The following is a 19,353-nucleotide window of genomic DNA, read 5'->3' on the forward strand; positions in this document are numbered from 1 at the left end:
TTGGATTTTAAAATCCATGGATATATGGCTATAAGATGTGACAGGGGTGAAGGTGGTGGCGGGGGATGTGCAACGTTTATAAGGGAGGATGTTCCTTTTAGAGAAATGGGCATAGGAAAAGATCAAGAATATGTGTCTGTGGAAATCTGGACAAGAGAAGGTGAGGTTGTAGTGATTAATTACTACAGTCCTTGTAAAAGGTTGGACCTGGATAAGCTTTTGGAAAAATGGAAGGGATGGATTATGGTAGGGTGGCGTTATGTGGAGATTTGAATGCTTACAGTACATTGTGGGGAGAAACCAGGAATGACTTTAATGGGAATGTGCTGGAAGAGCTGTTGGAAGACAAGAGTATGGTCTGTTTAAATGATCCAGATTGATGTACGGACAGGGAATACTTCTGCCCTTCATCTGACTTTGGTTACAAGAAACATGGCTGGTGTGTGTGAGTGGGAGGTGGTGGAAGAATCAACTGTGGGCGCTGATCATTTCCCTATAATACCTAGAATTTTGTTTCAAGGAATAGTGTCACAGAGCAGTTTAGCTGGAAGATTGATTTTTGTTAAAGCTAAATGGGAGGTTTTTAGAAATATAAGTGAAAGAGAGATTGATCAAGTAGACCTGAAAAATGATATTGAAATTATTGATAGTAAGATATGGAAAATATTAATTGAGGCGGCAGGGCAGACCGTACCTAAAAGCAGTGGGAAAATAAAAATAAAATCAGTTATGTGGTGGATGGAAGAGAGTAGTGCTGCTGTTCAAGAAAGGGATTCAGCATTTAGACATCTGAGAAGAGCTATGAATTATGACAACTTGGTAAAGTATGAAAAGGCTCAGGCTGTTGTGCGAAGGGTTATTCGAAAGGCTAAAGGGCAAAGTTGGCAGGTGTTTTGTGAAAAAATTGGTAGAACTACACCTGTAGGAGAAGTGTGGGGTGCCATAAAGAGTATGCGGGGTATCCGGAAAAAGCAACACTATCCAGTTTTAAAGATGCAAGGTGAGGTAGCAGTGTCTAATGAGGAAAAAGCAGAAATGATTGCAAAAGAGTTAAAATTCACAGTTCTGATAATTTGACAGAGATGGGTAAAAGAGGAAGAGAGGAGACTAAAGCAAGGCACCCAGATGCTCTTAAGAGGAGGGAGGACAGTGGAGGTGTTATGGATGCCCCCTTTACTATGGAGGAAGTAAAGAGGGCAATATCTAGGTCTGTAGACTCCTCACCAGGTAAGGACAATATTTGTTATAGCATGCTCAAGAAACTGGGTCCTACAACGCTCAGAAAAATCTTGGGGTTTTATAGTAATGTATGGGAGACGAGTTCTTTGCCAAAAAAATGGAAAGAGGCAGTTATTGTTCCTATTAGAAAACCAGGAAAGGATTCTTCTAATCCAAGTAATTATAGACCAATAGCTTTGACATCTAATATGGGAAAGATAATGGAAAGGATGATTACAGATCAGTTAGTGTATTATGTTGAAAGCAAAGGAATTCTGTCTCAATATCAGAGTGGATTTAGAAAGGGGAGGGGAACAATGGACCCTGTAGTATGCTTGGAGACAGAAATAAGGAAAGCACAATCTAATAAAGAGTCAGTCATGGCAGTCTTTTTTGATGTAGAAAAGGCTTATGACATGGTATGGAGGGAGGGGCTTATGATTTGGCTAAATGAAGTAGGTATATTAGGTCGAACTTTTAATTGGATTACAGATTTCTTGTTTGACAGGCATATTCAGGTAAGAGTTAGCGATGTCTGAGCTGTATTCTGTAGAAAATGGTACTCCCCAAGGCACTGTGATAAGTCCAATTATTTTTTCTATTATGATAAATGATGTTTTTGAACAGGTTGATAGTAGTATTGGACGGTTGCTGTTTGCGGATGATGGAGCATTATGGAAAAGAGGGAAAAATATTTGCCATATAACAATGAAAATGCAAGAGGCCTTGAATATTGTTGAAAAGTGGTTCATGGGGGTTTAGGTTTTCTGTGGAGAAAACTTAAGCAATGTTTTTTACAAGGAAAAAGAGATTTGATGCAAATATTAAGATATATGGACAAGATGTGGAACAAGTGAAGGAGTTTAAGTTTTTGGGATGGTGGTTGGACTCTGGATTAACATGGAATTTTCATTTAAATCATATTGTGTCAAAATGTAAGAAGATTCTAAATGTGATGAGGTGTCTTTCTGGTGAGGAGTGGGGGGCAAGTAGATCAGCGTTAAAGAAGATATATATAGCTTTGATTAGATCAGTATTAGATTATGGAAGTAGTGTATACGGTTCAGTCGCAGTATGTGTGTTGAAAAAGCTTGAGGTAGTGCAATCAAGTGCATTGAGGATTTGTGGTGGAGCTTTCAGGACTTCTCCTGTCTCAGCCCTTCAGGTTGAGATGGGCGAGATGCCTTTGCACATGAGGAGAACACAATTAGTAATGAATTATTGGGTGAATCTTAAAGGACATTCTGAAGATCGTCACCCTGCAGTAAGAACACTATTACCTTGTTGGGAGAATGAGAGGGCAAGACGTGATTGTTTTGCATGGAAAGGGCAGAGAAATGCGGAGATCATGAGGATAGATCAGAAACACTTTTCTTCAACTGTTCCATTGACTGTTACCCCGCCGTGGTTGTTTCCAGCAGTCTCAGTAGATTTTAGTTTTTTGCGTAAGGAGAGTTTAATAGGAATGTGGCAGTGTTGGTAGAGGAACGGTTGAGAACAATATATAGCTCACTCACATCAGTGTTTACGGATGGTTCGAAGGATCCTAACTTAGGAAGTACAGCGTTTGCATTTATGATTCCAGCTCTTCAAGTAGCAGTGAAAAGAAAAACCACAGACCATTTGGCAGTTTTTACAGTGGAGATGTTGGCAATTTCATCAGCGTTACAGTGGATAGAAGAATCACAAGTGAAAGAAATAATTATCTGTTCTGACTCGAGCTCTGTTCTAATGGCAATTCAAAATTTTAAGTCTTGTAGTAGACAGGATTTAGTGAATGAAATTTCTGAAAACTTGTACAGACTTCATAGGAGAGGTTTCAAGATTTTATTTTTATGGATTCCAGCGCATAGAGGGATAAGCGGTAATGAAGCAGTGGATAAATTAGCAAAACAAGCGCTTACTTCAAATGAACCTTGTATGGACATACCTTTTAGTAGGACAGAGTCAAAGTCATTTATTAAAAGAAACATCATGGCAGAATGGTAGGCGTGTTGGGACTCATCAAACACAGTGAGACATTTATATCAGAATCAGAATCAGAATCAGAAATGTTTTTAATGGCCATGTACAGTTTTAAGGACAGTACAAGGAATTTGTCTTGGTAGTTGGTGCACAAAACAAACAACAACAAAAAATAAAAAAACAAACCCAGCAACAATAATAATAATAATAATGATAAATATAAAGGATGAGGGATAAATACTTTACAGAGCACAGTGGGTTCTAGGAGGTGCACCACTGGAAGTAACAAGGAAGAGAGGATCTTTACTAGATTGAGAATAGGACATACGAGGCTGAATAAAACTTTACATCTCATCAAAAAGCATGATACAGGATTATGTGAGCATTGCAATGACGAAGAGAATGTGGAGCATGTTCTTTTAAGATGTAGTAGATATGCAAGACAAAGACAAATTATGCTTCCAGATTTACATCATCAGGGGATGGAGATTAATGTGTTTTGAATAAAGTTAAAATGAAAAGGGTAATCAAATTCCTTAAAGGAGACATATCATGCATTTAAATCCTTCCTTTTTTACATATAAATCATACAGTTGTGGTCTATATAAAGTGGAACTGCAAAGCTTGGGTCTGAATTCCTCATTATTATAGCTCCACCCCTTTTCTACCCATTTTCTGATGTGCTTCTGAGAGCAACTCGTTTTGGTGTGGTCTCTTTAAATGCAAATGAGACACTTCATACCCCGTCCCCTCTCCAGGTTGCAGAGGTGACACTCGGTTCAACTCCACCCTGTTCGGCCATTTTTGTAGTTTGATAGAAGAGATACGATTATTTAGCGGCGCAGAAAATGTTTATTCACACGTTATTTACAAAATGTCAACAACGGAAGACTTGTCCATCCAGCCTTACATGTTTGAGCCAGAGTCTGACCCGGTGGAGCGAGATGAAAATGAAGATGATGAACCTGCAGAACCCTAACAAGTGAGCTAACACAAGCACTGAGCTAACGCTAGCGCCAAGCTAACGTCACAAAATGCATTTTAATACAGTCTTTTCGCCGATAAAAACGGCAAAATGAAATGACTAATGAAAACTTTAGACTTAAATTAAATCACGTAGACCATATCATCAACGATATAAAACGAGCACACAGCGCTAACATTTGAAGACGGTGCAACTGCTAATGCTAACAAAACAATGACAGGGACGTCTTATCATCACACTTTTTAGCGTTATTTACAGCTTACCGAAGTGCTCTGTTCGTCGTCTCCAAAGATAGAAGGAATTGAACCCTCAATCAGATAAAGTCTTTTGGCAAATCCTTCTTTATACTGGTGGAGGTTGCTGAAGCAGTCATCATTGAAGTGCTTCGCGCACACAAAAATGACCTTACACACAGATGTGGGTACATTTCCATGAAAAATAAAACTCAACCAGACACTTCGAAAAGGTTCTGATGCTGGGAGATGGTGTAATGAAGCGTGTGGGTTACTACATCCAACAACCAAACATTTTGATTTATCCTCTCGTAACTTCGGCATCCTTGAGCTTGGACTACAAAATAAAAGCGAGAAATAAAAATGGCGGATTGCTCGACGTGTTGGACCTGGAGTCGTACTAATTTGGCAGTTCCGCTGCAAATACTGTGAAGTTATTGTTCAAAAAACGTAATAGAGAATATAAAAATTGAAACAAATTAAAAAATATGACCAAAACAGAATATAGAGATATCAACGGAGCACCTGAAGAGACTAATTTGAACTTTTCTGTACTTATAAACATTCTAAATATCTATCTACACTATAATTCAAGGGAGGTCTGTGTGGTTGTGTGGTTGTGTGGATGTGTGTGTGTGTGTGTGCGTGTGTGTGTGTGTGTGTGTGTGTGTGTGTGTGTGTGTGTGTGTGTGTGTGTGTGTGTGTGTGTGTGTGTGTGTGTGTGTGTGTGGAGCAAATATCTCCCGGACGTGGTGCCAGTTTGACCTGAAACTCGCTCGACAGGTTCAAAATAGACCGAGTGTGTGTATCTGTTTTTTTGGAGCAATTTGGTTATTTCAAAATGTTCATTTTAATTTTATTTCACTTCTGGAGGGCCCCGAAATGAAACCTTTTCAGCTTTTGACCTCAGGGTGTGAGGGGGCGCTAGACAAGCCTCACCCGGAAGTTGTATATTGGATCACCATTTAGTCCGGTTACAGTCTGTGTCACGACACACGTCCGTAGCGTGGTAGTGCGCTCCCGTGGACTTCTCTTTCGAGGAAACATACTTTTTACTGTTCCAAATTTGGTGATAATGTTTCAAAACGTTTATTTTCATGTTAGTTTGACCTTTCGCTAGTGTTGTGGTGGTCAAGACCGGTCTTGGTCTCGAGACCAAATTTTAAAGGTCTTGGTCTTGTCTCGGTCTCTGAAGCATTTTGACTCGGTCTTGTCTTGGACTCGGGCTGCCCGGACTCGGGATTTTCCGTCAAGACCGTTCGAGACCAGCACTAATTCCTGCTATTTTTAAACTTTTTTATAATGTGATAATAACACGGAGAAGAACGGAATAAAACAATCCTTTATTCATTATTTAATCCACCCCGTATAATGACCACAACCTTCCTTAATGTGACTGAGTGACGTGTGTGACACTCATACGTGTGTGGCTCCGGTGTCAGTTTGGACCACGGAGCGCAAGGGAGAAATGAACTAATCACCGGTAAAAATTCCAGTAAAACTCCAGAAAACAATCACCAGTAATAAATATTATCTCCCTGGTAAAGACAGTAGCTCTAACAACTGGTAAAATGATAAACTGATGATATTATAGCCTGTGAAGGCTGGATAGGGGACGCACTTACTCTACTTCTGGGTCCTAGTGCTAGCCGAGCGGTGAAGCCTGTTCCGTTTACCGTGTTTACTGAGGTCCGTGTGTGTTTAATAAGTCCGTCTGTGTCCGTGTGAAAGTCCGCATGTTTATGCATCTGTCCATCCACTCTTTTCATTATATCCATGTCTTTTAAGGCTTTATTACATAATGTCGGCTCTAGTCCGGGCCGCCGCCATCTTGGATTATGTCGTCACCAGCGCGTCATCGCCGCAGAGTTACACTAGTGCAGAATGACTTAAATAACTGTAAAGCGGTCTTATATTAGTCTATTTTCTTTTTAAAGTGGTGTATTTTTTTTGTGTCTTTAGACTCCAATTACATGTATGTATATAATATGTTCCCCACAATATAAACAGGTTCACAATATAATTATTTTTTATAGTTTCTGTTTCCACTGTATCCAGAATAATAATAATAATTCTCAACAATAACTATTGATTAATTTGTCACATGACTTTTCCAGTGTTTGAGTTTGTTTTATTTAGTTTCACATCTACCTGTAGCTCTATGTTTTTTACACTGCTGACAACTTGTTTGTAGTTTTATTTCAGAAAGTTTCACTTTTACAGTTACAGTTGGAAACCTTTGTTAATTAAATATCCTAGTTACATTACAGTAACCAAATGAAACTATATCAACTAAGTGAATTAATAAAAATAACCTGTGTAAAGGCTTTTTCAAATAAAAAAAATATCTTGTGAACTCTGTGACCTGTTGACCTGCAAAACTGAAAGAATCAGAATCAAGAATCATTATTTCTTGGCAGAAATACTTTTAAACACTTGCTGTACATTCAACTGCCATAAAAATATTGTTTTCAAATATGTAGAAAAATTGTGAATTTATCAGTAGCAGTAGTAGTTTTAATATTTTAGTTAATTTTTTGCAGGCACCTTTTTTGTCCGTCAAATGTATTTAAAATAAACTAAAATTAAAGAGAGAATGTTATTTAACTGTTGAACCTTGTCATAATTTTATTTATTTATATATTTTTTTAAATTGAAAAAAAATAATGTTTATGGTCTTGGTCTTGGTCTCGGTCTCGGCTTGTCTCGGTCTTGGTCTTGACTCGGTCTCGGCTCCCGAAAGTCTTGGTCTTGTCTTGGTCTCGGTGCATTCTGGTCTCGGGCAAGTCTTGGTCTCGGATAGTGCGGTCTTGAACACAACACTACCTTTCGCTATTTAGACCGGACAGAGCTCACCCGGAAGTTATTAACGGCAATGGCTGCTGTGTTGAAAGCTGCACATTTTTTCGCGGTGCGTGTGTGTGAGAACCAACGGAGGAGATTAGAGTCTCACACACACACACACACACATCGATCAGGTGGGCTTCACTATCGATCATCGTCTACGTGACATGCGTGCAGGTATGTGAGTGTTGAGTGAATAACGGACCACCATTTAGTCCGGTTACAGTCTGTGTCACGACACCCGTCCATAGGGTGGTATTGATTGTAGTGTTACGCTCTGAGTCAGATCTAAGTGTTTACATGTTGCTACATAGTGAAGGTCACCTGATTACTGCAGCTTCTCACGACACACCTGCCACTACACGTAACTACTGACAATAGAGAAGTTTAGTGAAAGTTAGACATGAATTTAGAACGGATTCCCTTCCAAAAACACCAAACAACAAAAAAAGATACAAAATGACTCCAGAATCACACTACAAATGCAACAAATAATGATTATGCAAAAAAAAAAATGCACAAATGACGTAAAACAAAAAACTAAACAATATTTATACAGGAAGTACACAAAACGACAACAGAAATGCACAAAGATATAAAAAAGGCTCCAAAAACACACAAAATTACTCCAAAAAACATATATTCCAGAAAAATACACCAAATAACAATAAAAATATGAAAATGACTCAATACACAAAACTAAATATGTATACTAAAAATACACTAAATTGACAACAGAAATGCACATAACTACATAAAAAATACACAAAATTACTCCAGAATAACACTATAATGGCAACAACAAAAAATGTAAAAATGAGTAAAAAAACCAACATATTCATCATGCGCATATCTCATAGAATTAAACCAGGGAAATTGCACACGTTATTTTACTTTGCACCTGCAAATATACCCCTTAATAATGCTACAAAGTATATTATTATGCCCGTAATTGACAACTCTCCTTAAGCGCCCACTATATGAATGCATACTTCCAACGGGCACTGTACTAGTACAACAAAATGCATTCAAGGGCTAAAAAAGTGGATTTAGCATGATATGTCCCCTTTCAAGATTCAGAAGTTTTGGGAAAAATATGGTTTTTTTTTTTTTTTTGTTTTTTTTAAGATATATGTATTAAGAATAAGGATAATTATTAAGAGTTTGGAAAAAGATAAATCTCTGGTTCATACTCCAATACAGTAGGTGGCGGAAATTTGATCTTTATCTGATGAGTGCCTCCCGCCAATAAACCAGAAGAAGAAGAAGAAGAAGAATTAAAGCAGTAGAAGAAGAAACAGCGGAGAGTAACAACATGTGTCTCTGAGTCTAATATAGAATGTTATTAATATTCAGCCTACAGACGGAGTCAGGCCACACTATAATAGAGCCTTAAAGCTCCAGTGGAAGGTGAGAGAGCACAACACGGTGTCAGAAGACGGAGTTACAGAGACACGGAGAGGCTGGAGCAGAGTGCTAACCGAGCTAGCAGAGGAGCTAGCACCACGGAGCAGTTCAAAGCACCGTCACCACTGTCTCTCACCGGTAACCCTGCTGATAACTGGCACAGCTGGGAACAAAGCTTTCGGCGGTATATAGCGGCCTCAGGGGAGAAAGATGAACAGGTAAAGATTGACATTTTACTCCACACCATCGGCGAGGATGCACTGGAAGTGTACAACACACTGACTGTTAGAGCTGAGGGAGATGAACTGACAATGGAGGATGTTTTTCAAGCCTTTAAAGATCACTGCAGTTCACAGAAAAATGTTGTTTTTGAAAGATATCAATATTGGTCCCATCAGATGACAGCAGGGACATCAGTAAACAGACTCATAACAGAGCTGAGACAGAGAAGCAAAGACTGTGAGTTTGGAATAAGTGAGCATGACATGCTGAGAGATAAACTTGTGTTAAGCATCACAGACTCTCACCTAAAAAAGAGACTGATACAGGAAAGAGGTCTAACGTTACACAGAGCAATAGAAATATGCAGAGCAGCAGAGCAAGAAAAGACTGAACATGGAGTGCTAGAAGTTCCAGTGGATGGTGAACTGGAAATGATCCTTCCTGACAAGAGTCTCCATCATAACACCAGTAGACAATTAGGTTCCCAATCTGTTCCAAATACAGATCAAACTGAAAAACTTGTGCTGGCTGCCTTCACGCCCAACGTTCATCTGCACAAATTACAGCTCCAGCAGCCGTCAGTCACTGATTGTGTTTTCAGTGAGAGGAAGAATGTGGAGCAGCTGCTCCCAGAGCGTCTCCACATAAAGGAGGAACCAGAGATGCTCAGTGAAGGTCAGGAGGAAAAGCAGCTTTATGTGCAGCAGGAGACAAACAGTGCTGCTTGTCCTGTTAAATGTGAAGGTGAAGAGGAGAAGTCTCAGGCCTCCCAGCTACACTGGAGACAACTAACAGAAATCAACATAAAGGAGGAACCTTCAACCTGCACTTTAGATGAATTAATGAAAATACAAAGTGTGGGAATGAACAGCAAAGGACCAGAAGCAGCTCAGAACCCAGATCCAAGCAGTTTAGTACTACAAGGTCCTGATGGAACAGAAACAGACTCTCCTCAGGCTGAAGATAGTAGTGAAGATGATGATGATGACGATGATGATGATGATGATGATAAAGACTGTTGGCAGAAACCTCTGTCAGTGTCTGAAACTGAAGCTGACTTTGACTCCACCAGGAAAAAGAGAAAGATGTCTGACTCAAGTAAAAATGCTGAAATAGGAAATAAAGCTTCCAAAACACAGATTAGTTCATTTCAACAGATTTCTTCAAAAAAGAAGATTCATGTAAAAATGACATCTGAATGTGTGGGTGGTGAGAAAGCATCACTCAATGCATCTTCAAAACAGAGAATCCACACTGGAGAAAAACCATTTAAATGTGATGTTTGCAGTAAATGTTTTACACGTAAGGTTTACCTGCAGTTACACATGAGAATCCACACAGGAGAGAAACCATTCCAATGTGATATATGTAGTAAATGTTTTCTTCAAAAGTCTCACCTCAAGCAACACATGATAGTCCACACAGGAGAGAAACCGTTTCAATGTGATGTATGTAGTAAATGTTTTACCCAAAAGGTTTACCTGCAGCCACACATGAGAATCCACACAGGAGAAAAACCATTTAAATGTGATTTTTGTAATAAATGTTTTATCCGTAATATTTACCTGCTAAAACACATGAGAATCCACACAGGAGAGAAACCATTCCAATGTGATGTATGTAGTAAATGTTTTCTTCAAAAGGCTCACCTCAAGGAACACATGATAGTCCACACAGGAGAGAAACCGTTTCAATGTGATGTATGTAGTAAATGTTTTACTCGTAAAATCAGTCTTAAGGTACACATGAGAATCCACACAGGAGAGAAACCATTCCAATGTGATGTATGTAGTAAATGTTTTCTTCAAAAGGCTCACCTCAAGGAACACATGATAGTCCACACAGGAGAGAAACCGTTTCAATGTGATGTTTGTAAGAAATGTTTTTCCCGTAAGGATTACCTGCAGTTACACATGAAAATCCACACAGGAGAAAAACTGTTCAGATGTGATGTTTGTAGTCAATGTTTTATTTTTAAAGCTGCCCTGCAGTTACACATGAAAATCCACACAGGAGAAAAACCATTTAAATGTGATATTTGTAGAAAATGTTTTATTTTTAAAGCTGCCCTGCAGTTACACATGAAAATCCACACAGGAGAAAAACCATTTAAATGTGATGTTTGTAGTCAATGTTTTGCTCGTAAGGATTCCCTGCAGTCACATGTGAGAATTCACAGAGAAGAGAAACCATTCAAAGGTGATGTTTGACAAAGGAATTGTTTTAAACAAAAGTCTGAACTAAAGTTTAACAACAGAGTCCACACAAGAGAAGACTTTCAAATGTGATGTGTGTAGTAAATATTTTTTTATTAGTTCATTGTTTGTAGTTGTTTATTTAGTGACGTAGATTTAGGTATAGTTGAAGATTGAAGTGTAGTTTGAGTTTTGTAAGTCAGTTTTTTTAAACAAGTTAACATAACAAAAATTTTAGTTAGGCATTTAGTATTTACAGTTGATTTATTTTGTGTAATTTTTTTTAATGTTTTTGTGTAAATAGTTTTACCTTTGAATATTACAGCCTCATCTGTGCTACATTAAAAATGTTTGCTGTTTATTAAAGAATTTACACTTCTGTAATTATTTTATGTTGATTAAATTGCACAAAATTATAGTAGAAATGTTGGGATCTATTGGAAAGCAGCGAGAAAACTACATGGGTCTAGTGGTCTGTGTGTGTAAAAATCTGAATATCTTTATATATATATATATATAAAGTAATGATGGAAAAATTTACAAAACAAAAATTTCCAAAAGCACATGAAACGACCACAAATTATTCAAAACACATTAAGCAACATAAACACACACATAAAATGGCATATTAATATATGAAATGACTAACAAAAAAATAAAAACCAACAACAAAAACACCATCGACTCCAAAAACACATACAATGGCAACAAAAGTAGACAAAATAAGTCTAAACACAAAATTACTTTAAAAAAACACACAAACATTTGTTCTGTCCTTTATTAATTGATTGGTCATTATTCTAAACGCCGACCTGAATGTTTATAACGTGGTCCTCGTATCAGATTATGACATTTCTGTGTTAGTGTTACTACTACTGCCCTCAAGTGGTTAGTTTTGACATTACAATGGTCTAAATCATAGACCATTCTGTTATAGTTGTACATAGGTATAGTGGAATTAACCTATTTAAGGCCAGATACAAATACATTTATAATTGGCTTTTGAACCACTAAAACTTACCTTGGAGAGCACTAACAGTAAATGTTACATTGATTGTTGATGACATTTTGTTCCTAACAAGTATCAAACCAGAATTTTTGAAATTATAAGTAAATCAGTAAATAAGACATAGATGAAAGTTGACATGGCAATGTTTTAAAAAAAGACTAGACACAAATTAATCTACATAAGATTAACACTTCATAGTAAACAACTTCAATGGGCTATAAACACTATGACACTAAAGGAAGACTGTCAGGGACCGAGGGTCAAAGTAGGAAACACACCAAAGCAATTCACGTTGACGGCTTTTATTTAGCCAAAAAATAGTCAAAAATAACCAAATAAATGAGACCAAAGTAACCAAATGTTAACAGAAGGAACAAACTGAACATGACACAACCCAACAGACCTCCCAAATAACACACAGGGAACATTTAAGCTGGGTGATCAGACCAAACATGAAGGGGGTGACTAGACTGACACATTACAGACATAGATACATAAAATGGTAAGTAAATTACCTAAATCTAAATAAGCAAATAAGATTTGGCAAGTAAAATACATTGACAAATAATATTAGCAAATTATGTATAAACTGTAAATAATATAAACTTAAATTGACATCCCAGATCGCCCCTCATGTCCTGCCATGGTTCAGGCCATAGGGGTGGAGCCTGGAAGTTACACCCTGGAGCTGAATGAGTGACAGCTCTCCAGTGTGTGGGCGTGGTCAGCCCTCACAAAGACATCTGAGTGTTATTTGTCATTTATTTTGCTCTCACAATATTTGGCTCAAAGTTTCTTCCCAAATTGACAATTTCTTCTGGAAACTTCAGAATATCTTCCATGTTATAAAACACAAAACTTAAGATACTAAAGATAATGATGAGGGTACAGAGAGTGGGAGTTGATGGTACCAGCCCATGCAGGAGTTGAGGGAAATGAAAAATCAGACTCAACAGCTAAACGAGCATTGGAATAGAAAAGGAAAAAACAGTAATATTCATTTGAAAAAGGTGAAAATAAGTCATTGATAAGAGAAACGGTGAGAAGTTGATGGCAGAAAGTGTGGGACACAGATTCTAAAGGGGGGACAGTACCACAACATTCAGAACTCTGTCTTTGTGACAGTTTTCAAAGGCAAATGTAGAAGAGATGAGGATATGAATTCAATATTAAAATTAGGACACAGGACTGAAATCAACCCTCAATGGGTAAAAGTCAGACAGATATATGTGATGTTTACAAGGTCAGTAAAAATGTTGAACATGTTATCATGAAGTATGAATAGTAAGTATGAAAGGTAAAGAAAGAATTAAAAACTGAATATATTACTTCCAGCACCCATGGAGACTAAAAGGGATATTTGGAAGAGGGGAAAATGACAGAATGCCTTAAAACTATTTTATACTTCTTAAAAGTAACAAGACTGTGAAAAATAATATGAGAAGTTTATTTATTTATTTTTTTGTTAAATTGAAGTACATGGCACCATGATTTACCCTCTCTAATACAGTAGGTGGTGATATTCACCTATTCAAGTTGGTTGTAACACGCCAATAATCAAGAAAGAAGAAGAAGAAGAACTGCTGAATTAGAGCAGTAGAAGAAGAAACAGCGGAAAATAACATGTGTCTCTGAGTCTAATATAGAATGTTATTAATATCCAGCCTACAGACGGAGTCAGGCCACACTATAATAGAACCTTAAAGCTCCAGTGGAAGGTGAGAGAGCACAACACGGTGTCAGAAGACGGAGTTACAGAGACACGGAGAGGCTGGAGCAGAGTGCTAACCGAGCTAGCAGAGGAGCTAGCACCATGGAGCAGTTCAAAGCACCGTCACCACTGTCTCTCACCGGTAACCCTGCTGATAACTGGCACAGCTGGGAACAAAGCTTTCGGCGGTATATAGCGGCCTCAGGGGAGAAATATGAACAAGTAAAGATTGACATTTTACTCCACACCATCGGCGAGGATGCACTGGAAGTGTACAACACACTGACTGTTAGAGCTGAGGGAGATGAACTGACAATGGAGGATGTTTTTCAAGCCTTTAAAGATCACTGCAGTTCACAGAAAAATGTTGTTTTTGAAAGATATCAATATTGGTCCCATCAGATGACAGCAGGGACATCAGTAAACAGACTCATAACAGAGCTGAGACAGAGAAGCAAAGACTGTGAGTTTGGAATAAGTGAGCATGACATGCTGAGAGATAAACTTGTGTTAAGCATCACAGACTCTCACCTAAAAAAGAGACTGATACAGGAAAGAGGTCTAACGTTACACAGAGCAATAGAAATATGCAGAGCAACAGAGCAAGAAAAGACTGAACATGGAGTGCAAGAAGTTCCAGTGGATGGTGAACTGGAAATGATCCTTCCTGACAAGAGTCTCCATCATAACACCAGTAGACAATTAGGTTCCCAATCTGTTCCAACTACAGATCAAACAGAAAAACTTGTGCTGGCTGCCTTCACGCCCAACGTTCATCTGCACAGATTACAGCTCCAGCAGCCGTCAGTCACTGATTGTGTTTTCAGTGAGAGGAAGAATGTGGAGCAGCTGCTCCCAGAGCGTCTCCACGTAAAGGAGGAACCAGAGATGCTCAGTGAAGGTCAGGAGGAAAAGCAGCTTTATGTGCAGCAGGAGACACACAGTGCTGCTTGTCCTGTTAAATGTGAAGATGAAGAGGAGAAGTCTCAGGCCTCCCAGCTACACTGGAGACAACTAACAGAAATCAACATAAAGGAGGAACCTTCAACCTGCACTTTAGATGAATTAATGAAAATACAAAGTGTGGGAATGAACAGCAAAGGACCAGAAGCGTCTCAGAACCCAGATCCAAGCAGTTTAGTACCACAAGGTCCTGATGGAACAGAAACAGACTCGCCTCAGGCTGAAGATAGTAGTGATGATGATGATGATGATAAAGACTGTTGGCAGAAACCTCTGTCAGTGTCTGAAACTGAAGCTGACTTTGACTCCACCAGGAAAAAGAGAAAGATGTCTGACTCAAGTAAAAATGCTGAAATAGGAAATAAAGCTTCCAAAACACAGATTAGTTCATTTAAAAAGATTTGTTCAAAGAAGAAGATTCTGGTAAAAATGACATCTGAATGTGTGGGTGGTGAGAAACCATCACTCAGTGCATCTTCAAAACAGAGAATCCACACTGGAGAAAAACCATTTAAATGTGATGTTTGAGGTAAATGTTTTACACGTAAGGTTTACCTGCGAAAACACATGAGAATCCACACAGGAGAGAAACCATTCCAATGTGATGTTTGTAGTAAATGTTTTCTTCAAAAGGCTCACGTCAAGCAACACATGATAGTCCACACAGGAGAGAAACCATTCCAATGTGATGTATGTAGTAAATGTTTTACTCGTAAAATCGGTCTTAAGGTACACATGAGAATCCACACAGGAGAGAAACCATTTAAATGTCATATTTGTAGAAAATGTTTTATTTTTAAAGCTGACCTGCAGTCACACAGGAGAACCCACACTGGGGAAAAACCGTTCAAATGTGATGTTTGTAAGAAATGTTTTACCCGTAAGTATCACCTGCAGTCACACATGAGAATCCACACAGGAGAACAACCATTTAAATGTGATTTTTGTAGTAAATGTTTTCTTCAAAGGTCTCACCTTAAGCAACACATGATAGTCCACACAGGAGAGAAACCATTCCAATGTGATGTATGTAGTAAATGTTTTAACCGTAAGGTCTGTCTTAAGGTACACATGAGAATCCACACAGGAGAGAAACCATTTAAATGTGATATTTGTAGAAAATGTTTTATTTTTAAAGCTGTCCTGCAGTCACACAGGAGAACCCACACTGGGGAAAAACCGTTCAAATGTGATGTTTGTAAGAAATGTTTTTCCCGTAAGGATTACCTGCAGTTACACATGGGAATCCACACAGGAGAAAAAACATTTAAATGTGATGTTTGTAGTAAATGTTTCAACTTTAAACTCACCTGTATGAGACACATGAAAATCCACACAGGAGAAAAACTGTTCAGATGTGATGTTTGTAGTAAATGCTTTGCTCGTAAGAATTCCCTGCAGTCACATGTGAGAATTCACAAAGAAGAGAAACCATTCAAAGGTGATGTTTGACAAAGGAATTGTTTTAAACAAAAGTCTGAACTAAAGGTCCACAACAGAGTCCACACATAAGAAAAGACTTTAAATGTGATGTGTGTAGTAAATATTTTCTTATTAGTTCATTGTTTTTAGTTGTTTATTTAGTGACGTAGATTTAGTTGAAGATTGAAGTGTAGTTCGAGTTTTGTAAGTCAGTTTTTTTAAGTAAGTTAACATAACAAAAATTTTAGTTAGGCATTTAGTATTTACAATTGATTTATTTTGTGTAATTTTTTTTAAAGTTTTTGTGTAAATAGTTTTACTTTTGACTATTACAGCCTCATCTGTGCTACATTAAAAAAGTTTGCTGTTTATTAAATAATTTACACTTCTGTAATTATTTTATTTTGATTAAATTGCACAAAGTTATAGTAGAAATGTTGGGATCTATTGGAAAGCAGCGAGAAAACTCAACATGGCTCTCGTTGTTTACGTGTGTAAAAATCTGAATACTTTATATATATATATATATATAAAGTAATGATGGAAAAAATTACAAAACAAAAAATTCCAAAAGCACATGAAACCACCACAAAAATACACAAATTACTCAAAACACATTAAGCAACATAAGCACACACACAAAATGGCATATTAATATATAAAATGACTAGCAAAAAAAAAAAAAAAACGAACCAACAACGAAAACACCATCGACTCCAAAAACAAATTCAATGGCAACAAAAATAGACAAAATTAGTCTAAACACAAAACTACAGGAAACTAAAAATTACTTCAAAAAACACAAACATTTATTCTGTCCTTCATTAATTGATTGGTCATTATTCTAAACGCAGACCTGAATGTTTACAACGTGGTCCTCGGATCAAATTATGACATTTCTGTGTTAGTGTTACTACTACTGTCATCAAGTGGTTAGTTTTGACATTACAATGGTCTAAATCATAGACCATTCTGTTATATTTGTACATAGGTATAGTGGAATAAACCTATTTAGGGCCAGATACAAATACATTTGTAATTGGCTTTTGAACCACTAAAACTTACCTTGGAGAACACTAACAGTAAATGTTACATTGATTGTTGATGACATTCTGTTCCTAACAAGTATCAAACCAGAATTTTTGAAACTATAAGTAAATCAGTAAATAAGACATAGATGAAAGTTGACATGGCAATGTTTTAAAAAAGACTAGACACAAATTAATCTACATAAGATTAACACTAATCACACTTCATAGTAAGTCTCTGGTCTTTGGAGAGAGCAGACGTGTTTTCATTCGCTCCGATAACACGACCTTGGCTACAGCTGGCTACGGCTGGCTACAGCTGAACAGCCTGAAAAATTGGGCCCATGACTGAAGGAAAATGGTGAAAAAATCGCAGGGAGGCCCTTCAGAACCCAATTCGGGTTTGGAAGAGGTCAAGGAGATGATAAGCGAGGGTCTACGAAACCTATCTGCCGAGATAAAGTCGTTGGAAAAGATGCTGGAAAACGCACTGGAAAACCTACGAAGCGAAGCAAAGGTACTGAAAGAAAAGAATGAAAGAAATGCTGAAGAGACAAAATTGTTGAACGCCAGGGTTGAACAGCTGGAACAAAAGGAAAGAGAGAAAGATGTCATCATCACAGGCCTAAAGATAAAACCCAGGAGCTACGCGAGTGACGAAGAAACAAAATCGATTGAACAACAGGTCATTGACTACCTAGAGTCGAAGGACATTGTCCTGAACCCTGACAACATCAACTACTGCCATCTCCTGCCAAAGAAAAATGATAACAGAGCTGTAAAAATAACCTTCACGAATATGAAATTCAAAGGACAACTACTGAAGCAAGGAAATAAACTCAAGGGAACGAAGGTGTACATCAGTGAAAACCTGACGAAACAAAATGCAAGCATTGCATGGAAGGCACGCCAAATAAAAAAAGGAGGAAAAATTGTGAAGACTTGGACAAGGAACTGCAGGATTTACATCACACCAATGGGAGAAGAAGACGAAAAACCAATCCTCGTCAAAACGATGGAAGATTTGGGAAAATACGAAGGATCCACCTAAACAACAACATTACCGATGGTAATCATGGATATGGAGCCAGATCTATATAAACACTGGAAACAAAACTCAGACTGTGATTATTTTACGGAGACTGAATTAAATGTGGAAACCAAGAGTAAAAAAGGTCTGTCATTTATTCATTTTAATTGCTAGGTGGTGGGGTGATTAAGGATTACATTAAATTTAAATTCAAAGTGTTTATTGTCATATGTGCAGTTAGAAACACGTTTTCCTGTACAATGAAATTACTACCTTGCTTATGAACAAGATATAATACAATGAAATTACTACCTTGCTTATGAACTAAGATATAATACAATGAAATTACTACCTTGTTTATGAACTAAGATATAATACAATGAAATTACTACCTTGCTTATGAACTAAGATATAATACAATGAAATTACTACCTTGCTTATGAACTAAGATATAATACAATGAAATTACTACCTTGCTTATGAACTAAGATATAATAATGGGTTTATACAAGTTAAATCTAACAGTGGAAAATACAACACTGCCAATAGAACTAACAGCTGAATTAACCTTCATGTAGAGACAAAACAAGCTGCAAACTTGTGTGTCCAAAAGAGACATTCCCGAGTGGTGACATTATGGATGAAAAGGGAAAAAAAAACATGTAAACCCATGTAAATTTGCGATAGTAAAACAGGGGACGGGACCCAGATAAGAAAACTGCTTCTCTCGTCTCCCTTTTTGGCATGTACAAAAAATGTAAAAAAAAAAAAAAAAAAGTGAATGTAACCATGTCGGAAATAAACTGAATAAAAAAAAAATAAAAATAAAAATAGTAAACAACTTCAATGGGCTACAAACACTATGACACTGGGAAGACAATTTCTTCTAGAAACTTCAGAATATCTTCCATGTTATAAAACACAAAACTTAAGATACTAAAGATAATGATGAGGGTACAGAGAGTGGGAGTTGATGGTACCAGCCCATGCAGGAGTTGAGGGTAATGAAAAATCAGACACAACAGCTAGACAAGCATTGGAATAGAAAAGAAAAAAACAGTAATATTTTACAAGACCCATTTGAAAAAGGTGAAAATAAGTCATTGATAAGAGAAATGGTG

General features: G+C 37.4%; 2 protein-coding genes across 2 annotated transcripts; both read left to right on the top strand.

Moving 5' to 3' along the window:
* The first annotated feature begins 8,527 nt into the window (after positions 1-8,527).
* LOC114459107 (zinc finger protein 260-like) lies at positions 8,528-12,778 on the top strand. The gene is made up of 2 exons (XM_028441472.1): positions 8,528-10,613; positions 12,731-12,778. Exons 1-2 carry the CDS (start codon positions 8,964-8,966, stop codon positions 12,776-12,778), a joined length of 1,698 nt encoding a protein of 565 aa, XP_028297273.1. The 5' UTR covers positions 8,528-8,963.
* Positions 12,779-14,747: 1,969 nt separating this feature from the next.
* Positions 14,748-16,422, top strand: LOC114480566 (gastrula zinc finger protein XlCGF7.1-like). The gene has a single exon (XM_028474812.1). It carries the CDS (start codon positions 15,320-15,322, stop codon positions 16,202-16,204), a length of 885 nt encoding a protein of 294 aa, XP_028330613.1. The 5' UTR covers positions 14,748-15,319; the 3' UTR covers positions 16,205-16,422.
* The last annotated feature ends 2,931 nt before the right edge of the window (positions 16,423-19,353 follow it).

This window comes from Gouania willdenowi, chromosome 3 (assembly GCF_900634775.1).
Source record: "Gouania willdenowi chromosome 3, fGouWil2.1, whole genome shotgun sequence".
NCBI classification, from domain to species: Eukaryota; Metazoa; Chordata; class Actinopteri; order Blenniiformes; family Gobiesocidae; genus Gouania; species Gouania willdenowi.